This window comes from Equus caballus, chromosome 7 (genome assembly GCF_041296265.1).
Source record: "Equus caballus isolate H_3958 breed thoroughbred chromosome 7, TB-T2T, whole genome shotgun sequence".
Classification (NCBI taxonomy): domain Eukaryota; kingdom Metazoa; phylum Chordata; class Mammalia; order Perissodactyla; family Equidae; genus Equus; species Equus caballus.
In genome coordinates, this window is record NC_091690.1 from 31,637,779 (window position 1) to 31,648,940 (window position 11,162).

The window sequence follows — 11,162 nt, forward strand, 5'->3', positions numbered from 1 at the left end:
TAGGGGAGAAGTGTTGAAGAGAACATTGAAGTCCTGATGCAGAAGGGTGGCTGTTGAATTTTATCTATCCTATATTATTCTTTCAAATCTCCTCTATGGAAGCCAAGGACTCCTTGAAATGCTATATCTCCTGTCTACTGAGATGACCATTGTTCATTAGGTGGGCCCAGTGGACTGTCAAAGCAGAAGTGGAACAGAGATGCTGTAGAGTCATGGTTGGTCACAAGGTTCCTGAATCTTATTCCTAGAGAACTTGCCCATTAGTGTTTTTGATATACATCTTTAACAGTTCTCTCAGCTTTTATACAATGGAGAAAACAAAGACACACAGAGGGCTGGGCTTGCGTCCATTCTTCCATTCTGGGTCTCAATCCCATTATACTGGCATTGGGTGGAGAGAGCTGGGTACTCATTTTAATGTTATCTTTTTGTCCTGTTCCCACAGATATGTCCTAGGGAAGAATGGCTTCAGGAAATGACTCTTCAGTGACTCAGTTTATCTTGCTGGGTTTAACACAGCGGCCAGAACTCCAGCTGCCCCTGTTCTTCTTTTTCTTAGGAATCTATGTTATCACCTTGGTGGGGAATATTGGCTTGCTTTTTCTGATTGGTCTGAACTCTCACCTGCACACTCCCATGTACTACTTTCTCTTTAACCTTTCCTTCATTGATCTCTGCTACTCCTCTGTCATAACCCCCAAAATGCTGATGAGTTTTGTAAAAGAGAGCATCATCTCTTATTCAGAGTGCATGGCTCAGCTCTATTTCTTCTCCTTCTTTGTTATTGATGAGTGCTATATTTTGACATCAATGGCCTACAACCGATATGTGGCCATCTGTAAGCCCTTGCTTTACAAGGTCATCATGTCCCATCAGATCTGCCTCATGCTGATGGTGGGTGCATATGTGATGGGGTTTGTAGATGCCACGGCCCACGCTGTATGCATGATGAGACTCACCTTCTGTGATGGCAACATCATCAATCACTACATGTGTGACATACCTCCTCTCCTCCAGCTCTCCTGCACAAGCACCTACATCAATGAGCTGGTAGTTTTCCTTGTTGTGGGCATCAATGTAATCATGCCCAGTCTCACCATCTCCATTTCTTACATGTTGATCCTCTCCAACATCCTCCAAATCCATTCTAAAGGGGGCAGGTCCAAAGCCTTCAGTACCTGCAGCTCCCACATAATTACTGTTTCTCTTTTCTTTGGATCATCAGCATTCATGTATCTTAAGTCTTCCCCTGCTGGGTCTCTGGATCAAGACAAACTATCCACGGTTTTTTATACCATTGTGGAGCCAATGATGAATCCCTTCATCTACAGTTTGAGGAATAAAGATGTCAGAATTGCACTGAGTAAGACTTTAAATAAAAGGGTGTTGCCCTGAACAGAAACTGTGTTAGTTATTGATGCCAAATCCTAGTAAAGGCACACAATGTATAAAAATATGGAGAAAGTAGAAAGAAACCAAAATAGAAATTCAGATGATTTAAATAATAAGGAAAATTAAGTTTATTATGTAAATCACTTCACAGGAAAAGATACTGTCAGGAAGAGGAGGAGAAGTCCCTTGTCCTTTCATAGAAAGTAAGGAAAGTAGTTCATTTTGTCATTCTCCACTTTATTCTTAGAGATTATAAGGTTTTAAGTAGAAAAGGTTGAATGATGATAAATTCAGAAATGGTAAGGTTGTGAGATTTTTGACTCAGGCATGTCTGGAATTCCTGTAAAATTTTGTCATGGAGATGTAGACTTTGGTGGACTTTGGATGCAGCCATTTATTCATTAATTTACAGATTTCCCCCACTATCTAAAGTAGAGTGTTCCTATGAAAACTTTTTAAACCAATTACCATCAATTTATATGGTAGAAACTTTTTTTTTTTTTTTGCCATTCCCAGACCTCCCAAAATAACCTACGAAATTATACCAAACAACATATAAAACCCAAAATAATACTAACATATAGTAAAATCAAGAATGATATTATAAATATACAGCCTGTATAAAGTAGGAATAATGTATGTGCAGTGTAATTTCACTTAGTAGAACTGGGAAAACAGCAAGCACATTCAAAGGCTGAGAGGAGATAGTGGTGGTTGTGGTGTCAGGCTGAGTTAGAGGTTAGGGTGATGGGATGTACAGGATACTGGGATAGGAGAGAGAGGAAGAGGTCATCTGTTAACATCTCATCATTATCTGATCCCTCAGGGCAGGCAGGTCACTAACGTCTACACCTTCTTCTGTGTCTGCTTACCTCGATGTTGAAGGTAGAGGTCGTTGTCTTCTGTGGCTGATGTGGCCAATGTGAAAGGCTTGAAACATGACTATAACACTGAACGCTGTTTTCACTTTTTGCCCTTTTTTGTAAAAGTGAAAATTCCCTTTGGATTTCTTGTGGCTACCAAAAACAGGTACTAATGTAAGTCTATCTTAAAAGCAAAGTGGCATAAAGCCACCTTTCTGTTAGCAAGGAAACCTGTAATAAACCTCTAATGAAAGGCTATTGAGTTTTCAGAAATGTGAGTGGTCCATATGAGTGAAATAGGGCATTTTGAATAGGAAGATTCATTTCCTTAAGGGAGATGCTCTTCTCACTCTGGTCTCTTCTCAAGTTAGTCACAAGGGAGTGTGGTAAATAGAGATTTCCTTCTGATCCCTGTTCCTAAGGACAAGAAACTGAGATAACCATTTACAGCAGTCAGAAATAAAGGGAACCTGCATTGGATTTTACCTCTTGTGACTTCAGGGCAGCAAATGTGGGTAATAGGACATGCTATACTAATCTTACTACAAATATTTATCATTTTCTCTTCTGTCTTAGAGGTTTAATGGCACAAATGATGTAGTTATTTAATCAACAAATAGAAACTGAGCATCTATCCTGTACCAGGCTTTGTTTTTAAACACCATAGATACAGTGGTGAATAAGATGAAAAGTCTGTGCTCTCATAGGGCACATAGGGTTGTTTGTTTTCTTGTTCTTGAGTTTTGAGATTTCTTTATGTATTCTGAATACAAATTATGTCAGACGTATGATTTACAAATATTTCTTCTAGTCTATATTTTCATTCTCTTAATAGTGTCTTTCAAAGAACAGAAAATCTTAAATTTGATAAATTCTAATATCTGTTTTTTAAATTATGGATTGAACTTTTAGTGTCACATTTAAGAGATCTTTTGCTAATCCCAAAGTCCAACAATTTTTCTATTACGTTTTTTTCTCTAAGTATTATGGAATTTAAGTTTATGATCTATTTTAAATTAATTTTCCTATATCGTATGGGCTGTTGATCTAAGCAGATTTTTTTTGCACATGGATATCTTATTATTCCAACACTTTGTTGAAAAGTACTTCAGGCTCAAGATAAGTCAACAAAGATATCTCGATGCAGAGTAGTGGTGGGGGGAGGAGAGAAGATATGTGGATCTGGCACTGTTGGGGAATGAATGCCCTTGTACTTCTGAGTAGAGTGAGTTAAATGAAAGTGTAGGGAGTGGAGTTGCAGGGTGAAATGGAAAGTTTACGGTTTTTTATGAAACTGTTTTCAAAAGAGGCTCTACTATTTTATATTCCCATGAGTTTTTCCACAAACTTATCAACACTTGGCATTGTCTGTGTTTTTAATCACGGCCATTCTAGTGGGTGTGCAGTAGTATCTCATTTTGGTTTTAATTTGCACATCCTTAATGAGTGATGATACTGAATATCTTTCATAAACTTATTAGCAATTTGTATATCTTCTTTGGTGAAATATCTGTTTAAATATTGTGTGTATTTTCTGATCTGGTTATTTCTTTCCTCAATATTGTAAGATACAATGAAGATTGTAAGAATTTAATTACAGTTAAATTGTAAGACACAATTTAGAAAATAAAAAGCCAAGTCATAACCAAGAAAATACATTTTCAAAATATATATCTGATAATGGACTCGTATTAAGAAAATATAAACAACTCCTAACTTACTATGTTTGTATGGTTTATTATTTTCCATTCTTTTACTTTTAACCTACCTATATCATATTTGAAGCAAGGTTCTTGTGGACAGCATGCAGTCGGATCATTTTTAAATTCACTTTGATAATCTCTGTCTTTTAATTGGACTCTTAATTTAATTTATTTAGACCATTATTGACCTATTGATGTCTGAGGGCTTACTCTACTTTGTATCATTTTCTATTTGTTCCCACTGTTTCTTGTTCCTCTGTTTCACCTTTTATTGACTTTCTATGGATTAGATGATCTTTCTCAGAATTTAATTTTGATTTATCTATAGTGATTTGAAGTGTATGTCTCTCTATAACTTTTTAGTGGTTACTCTAGGTATCACGATATACAAAGTAACTTGCATAGTCTCCTGGTATTGACATTTTATAATGTGGAGTAAAGTGTAGAAAATTTTCTTCTAGTTCTTCCCTTTATCCTTTTCCATTTTTAAAAATTGTCTTAAGTATTTTCTCTGCATAGATTGAGTGCCATATCAGATGGTGTTATTACTTTTATTTCAAATGTGAAAAATAATTTTAAAAAATGATGAGGATAGTCTATTACATTTAGCTCTATTTTTAGACATTCCATAGTTCTTCCTTCCAGATGTTCCAAGCCTACTTCTGTTATTCTTTTCTTTCTGTTTGGTATACTTCTTTTAGCCATTCGTCAAGGGTCGGTATGTTGATGACAAATTATCTTAGACTTCCTTCACCTGGGAATTATTTATTTCCCCTTTATTCCTGAAGGATATTGCCAGTGGATATAGAATTCAAAACTGGTAATTTTTCCTTTTTAAAGCTTGAAAATGTTGAGTTCCTTTCTTTTTCTTCATTATTTCAGATGAGGAATCTGGTGTCATCCTAATCATTGTATCTCTCCAGATTATTTATCACTTCTCTCCACTTTCATTTAAGATTTTGTTTTGTTTTGTTTCCAGTTTTCAAAAGTTTAACTATGATCAGTCATGGCATGGATTTCTTTGGATTTATTGTTTGAAGCTTGCACAGCTCTTGAATCTGTAGGTTTGTCTTCAGTTGAATTTGAGAAATTTTCAGCCACTGTGTTTTGGAATATTGTTTTCAGCCTTAGAACTCTTCCTCTTTGCCTTCTGTGACTCAAAAAGCATAAATATTACATGTTTTGTTATTGTTCTTAAGGTTTCTGAGGCTCTGTTTATTTTTTTCTAGTCTATTTTTATCTGTTATTCACATTATATAATTTCTTCTGATTCATCCTTCAGTTCACTATTTTTTTCCTCTGTTGTCTCCAATCTACTCTGAAGTCCATTCTGTGAATTTTTTGCTTTACCTATTGTAAATTTTAATTGTAGAATTCCTTTTTTGTTCTTAAAATTTAATTTGTTTTTAAAGAGAAACTTACATATATTAAGTTCAAAACATCAGTGACATGAGCTAAAGTTGGTTACGTTAACATATTCAATCAACTGTTTTAACTATGCTATCGATACATTGCTAAAGTTATGTAGTCCTTTTTTGCTCTTTCTTTTTTTTCTTTTAGATTTTTCATTATTTATTTATTTATTTAATTTTTATTTTTACTTTTTCTCCCCAAAGCCCCCGGTACATAGTTGTGTATTTTTAGTTGTGGGTCCCTCCAGTTGTGGCATGTGGGATGCCGCCCCAACATGGCCTGATGAGCAGTGCCATGTCCGCACCCAGGATCCGAACCAGCGAAACCCTGGGCGGCCACAGCAGAGCGTGCAAACTTAACCACTCGGCCACGGGGCCGACCCCTTTTGCTGCCTTTTTTTGATTAAAGTTTTTATTTTGATAAAATTAAAGATTGAACTGTATGCAAATGTAAAAAGTAATAGAGATCCTGTGTACCCTCTACCAAGTTTCCTCCCCACGGTCACGTTTTGCACAGCAGCAGTAAATATCACAACTTTAACATAACCCTTTTATAGTCATACCAATTTCTCTCTCAACCCCACCTTCTTCTTGACACCCAGCAACCACTAATTTGTTCACCATTTCTACAATTTTGTCATTTCAATAATGTATAAATGGAATCATATGGTATATAACATTTTGACATTTGTTTTGTCGCTGTATAATTATCTGAATATTTATCCGAATTGTTGTATGTGTCAATAGTTTGTTTCTTTTTACTGATGAATAGTATACCATGGTATGAAGTACAGAAGTTTGTTTAACCATTCACACTTGGAAGGAAAACTGTTATTTCCAGTTTTTGGCTATTATGGATAAAACTTCTGTAACATATGTGTTTAGGTTTTTGTGTGAACTTAAGTTTTCATTTTACTGGGATAAATGCCTGGGAGTGCAATTGCTGGGTTGAATGGTAATTGCATGTTTAGTGTGTCAAGAAAGAAGAAAATTCTGCCATTTTTGATAACATGGATGGACTTTGCGGACATTATGCTAAATGAGATGTCAGAGAAGATGACTACCATGTGATATCAACTATATGTGGAATCTAAAAACGTGAAACTCATAAAAACAGAGTAGAATAGCAGTTACCAGAGGCTGAGAGGTGGAGAAATTGGGGAGATGTTTAAGGGTACAAAATTGCAACTAGTAGGTAAGTAAATCAGGAGATCTAATGCACAGCATAGTGATTATAGTCAGCAGTATTGTATTATAAACTTCAAAGTTGCTAAGAGACTAGATTTTAATTGTTCTCACCACACACACACAAATATTAATTATGTGACAAGATAGATGTGTTAGCTAATGCTATGGTGATAATCACATAGCAATATATAAATATATCAAATTAACACATTGTACGCCTTAAACTTTCACAATGTTGTATGTCAATTGTATCTCAAAATAAAGGAAGAGCAAAAGAAAATGAATTTGGATTGAGAAAAAAAAGAGAGAAACTGACAAAATGCTTTCCAGAGTGGCTATGGTATCGTTTTACATTCCCTCCAGTAGTATACGAGTGATCCAGTTTCTCCATATCTATGCCATGATTTAGCGTTGTCACTATATTTTATTTTAGCCATTCTGATAGGTGCAAAATGATATTTCATTGTAGGTTTATTTTTTATTACCGTAATTCCTGATAATATTGAACATAATTTCATATGCTTATTTGCCAGGTATATATATTCTTCAGTGACCTGTCTCTTCATATCTTTTGTTAGTTTTGTAATAGGACTATTTTTTTTTAAGCATTGAGTTTTGATATTTAAAAAAAATGCATTTTAGATACATTCCAGGAAGTCCTTTGGTCAATAGCTGGATTACAAATATTGTATGTACCTTGTCTTTTCATCCTTTAAAAGAGGTTTCATAAAGACGAAGTTTTTAATTCTAATGAAGTACAATTTATCAGTTTTTCCTTCTATGGATCACGCTTTTGGTATCAACTCTAAGAACTCTTTGCCTAGCCTTACATCCTAAAGATTTTCCCCCTACTTTTTCCCTAAAAGTTTTATAGGCTTTGTTTTAATACATGTCTGTGATCCATTTTGAATTAATTTTTTAATAAGATGTGAGACTTAGATTGAGGTTATTTATTTATTTTTGACTGTGAATGTCCAATTGCTCCAGCAGCATTTATTGAAAAGATTGTCTTTCTTCTATTGAACAACTTTTGTACTTTTTCAAAACTCATTTGGGCATATTTGTGTGGGTCTATTTTAGGGTTCCTTATTGTCTTTTGTTGAGCATTGTATTTATCAGTTCACCAATACCACACAGGTTTGCTTATTGCAGCCACAGCTATATAAGTTTTGAAATCAGCTAGGGTGATATTTTTTAATTTTATTCTTTCTTTACAAATTTTTTTGTATTGTAGTTTCTTTGCTCTTCTATATAAAGTTTAGAACAAACTTGTTTATATCTATAAAAAAGTATTGCTGAGATTTTGATGGGAATTGCTTTTAATCTGTATACTCACTTGGAGAGAATTAACAGCTTTACTATGTTGTCTTCCAATCCATGAACACAATAGGTCTCTCCATTTATTTTCTTGTATTTCTTTCATCAGCATTGTGTAGTTTGCAGCACAGAAATCCTGTACATGTTTTGTTAGGTTTACATGTAAGTATTTAATTTTTTTAACAATTGTAAGTGATATCACTTTAATTTCAGCGTTCATGTGTTTATTGGTAATATATAGAATTACAACTGATTTTGATCCTGTGACCTTGCTAAACTCATTTATGTCTTCTAGGAGTTTTAAAGTAGATTCCTTGGGATTTTCTATGCAGAAAATTAGTTCATCTGCAATTAGGGACATTACTATTTCTTTGTTTCTTTTCTGTATCCTCTCATTTCCTTTTCTTTATTGCACTGAGCAATGCTTTCTGTACATTGCTCAATAAAAATGATGGTAGTGGACATCTCTGTCTTATTTCCAATCACAGGGAAAGCATTCAGTCTTTCACCATCAAGTATAATGTTAGGTGAAGGTTTTTTGTAGCTGTTCTTTCTCAACTTGAGGAAGTTTTACTCTATTCCTGCTTTCTGAGTTTTTTTAAATCATAAGTGGTTTTTGAATTTAGTCAAATGTTTATTTTTTTGTGACTTGATTGGTATGATTATGTGCTTTTTCTTCTTTAGCTTGTTCATATAGTGGATTACACTTCTTGATTTTTCCAATATGGAACTATTCTTGCGTCCTTTGAATAAACTCTACTTGGTTGTAGTGTATAATTCCGTTTAAATATTGCTGAATTTTGTCTGCTAATATGATGTTAAAGATTTCTTAAAAGGGATATTAATATGTACGTTTCTTTTTTGTACTATCTTTGTCTGATTTTTGCATCAGCGTAATACTGACAACATGAAGTGAATTGGGAATTGTTCTCTTTACTTCTATTTCCTGGAAGAGATTATGCAGAATTGGTGTTAATTTTAAAACGTTTGGTAGCATTTCTCAGTGAAAACATCTAGACCTGGAAATTTCTTCTTGGGAACTTTTTAAGTTACAAATTTAATTTCCTTAATCGTTATAGGACTATTCAACTTTTCTGTTTCATTTGGGTGAGTTGTGGTAGCTTGTGTTTTTTAAGGCATTGATTCATTTCATTTCTGTTGTCAAGTTTACGTGTGAAATTTTTTCTTACTGTGTTCTTATTATCATTTTGATGTTTGCAGTGATATTTGCTGTTTTTCCCCCTTCATGTTGGTAATTTGTGTCAATTGTCTTTTTCCTTTGTCACTATTTCTAGTATTGTCAATTTTATTGATCTTTTCAAATAGCTAAATATATGTTTCATTGTTTTTCTCTATTGTTTTTCTGTTTTTGGTTTCACTGATTTTTGCTCTTATCTTTATTATTGCTTTTCTTCTGTTTTCTTTGGTCTTCTGCAAGAGGGATTTGTCCATTTTCCTTATGTATATACTCAATCATTTATTTATGTCACTATGGACACATGAATATTTATTTTATACTTTAGACTATAATCCAAAGATACTTCATTTATTTTGTTGTTCAAATTGTTCCCGTTTGGGCCATTGAGAACACTTTCAATTGGCTCCTGTGTCTCTTTGACATAACACCATCTTTATGTCTGTGTGAGTGTGTGTGTGTGTGTGTGTGTGTATGTATGTCTGTTCAGGTCAGCACTTCTTTACTTTCTAACACTACAAGATGCTCTAGGCTTATCTTTTATATTTTCTGCCCCAGTTCCTGAGCTAGGTTCTTTTATTAGAGAACATAATTAGAAACCATTATCTGGGCACTAGATGTGGTTGCTGCTATAGGGTATCATTGCTTCTAGGCCCTCTAAGCTGACTGAATGAGGAAATATATGTATGTACACATATCTATAAATATGTCTATATGTGATCATTTGTAGCTATATTAAGTTAAACGTGAGTTCATGCCCATGACTCCAACTCTAATCCATTACCACATGCTTTCTCCCCTTGCTTGTTTTTAAGCTGCCATTCTCACAGTAAGGCACCTGACTCCCATGTCCTGCCATTGATTTACCTAATTTTTCAATCCCAGTATGCCTGTATAGTCGTCTCAGAATTGTTAACCTCTACCCTTGTGGGAAATCACTTTGTCAACTAGAATACAGTGCTGATGTTTCTTTAATTTTTGCCTTTAATCTTTCAGACTACAGTTATATCCAAAGTTACCTAGGTCAGCACCTTTTCCCATTGTCCCCTTCAGTGAAGTTGCAATATACCTGCAATAGAGTTAGATTGTTTTGTCACATTCTCCGTTCCTTCCTGGAATCCCCAACATCCTAAACTAGTTTTTATATTGCATGCATTAATTTTTCACTCTTTGTCTGTAAAACATTATGGGTTTTGACAAATGCATAGTGTAATGAATTTACCAGATCTTAGCAGGAAAGTATCTGTTCTCTCACCATTAAGTATGATGTTAACTTTAGGTTTTTTGTAGATGTTCTTTACCAAGTATGGCAAGGTAGGCCCTCTCTATTCCTAGTTTGCTGAGAGTTTTTATCAAGAATGAGTTTTGGATTTCGTTAAATGCTTTTTCAGTATTACTTGATACAATCATATAATTTTTCTTCTTTATCCTCTCACATTGATTTTTGAATGCTGGGTCAGCCTTGCATATCTGGAATTAATCCCACTTGATCATGGTTTATAGTTATTTTTATGTATGTTGGATTTGATTTCCTATGTTTTGTTAAGGATTTTCATATCTATATCCATGAGAGATATTGGTCTGCAGGGTTTTTTTTCTTCTAATGTCTTTATCTGTTTTGGGTAGTAGGGCAATGCTGGCCTCACTGAAATCTTTAAGAAGTGTCTCTTCTGCTTCTATTTTTTTGTAAGAGACTGAAGAGAATTGGTATTTTTCTTCCTTAAATGTTTTGGTAGAATTCAACAATTAAACCATCTGGGCATGTGGTGTTTTTTGGAAGTTTATTATTTATGGATTCACTTTTTAAAATAGATATAGGGGACTTCAGGCTATCCACGTATCCTGTATGAGTTTTCGTAGTTTGTGTCTTTTTGTGAAGTACTCCATTTCATTTATCACCTAAGTGGGAAAAGTGTTCTATATAGTATTCTTTTGTTATCTTTTTAATGTTCATAGCATCAGTAGTGACAATCCCTTCTTCATTTCTGATATTGGCAATTTCTGTCTTCTTTATATCTTGGTTATCCTGGTTGGTGGTTTGTCAATTTTATTTATTTTTCCAAAGAACTAACTTTTGGTTTTTTCAATTTTT

General features: G+C 34.2%; 1 protein-coding gene across 1 annotated transcript; it reads left to right on the forward strand.

Moving 5' to 3' along the window:
* The first annotated feature begins 447 nt into the window (after positions 1-447).
* On the forward strand, positions 448-1,395 carry OR8B88 (olfactory receptor family 8 subfamily B member 88). Its single transcript, XM_001501664.3, is given in 1 exon segment — positions 448-1,395. A coding segment is annotated over 1 exon segment (948 nt).
* Positions 1,396-11,162: the final 9,767 nt, after the last annotated feature.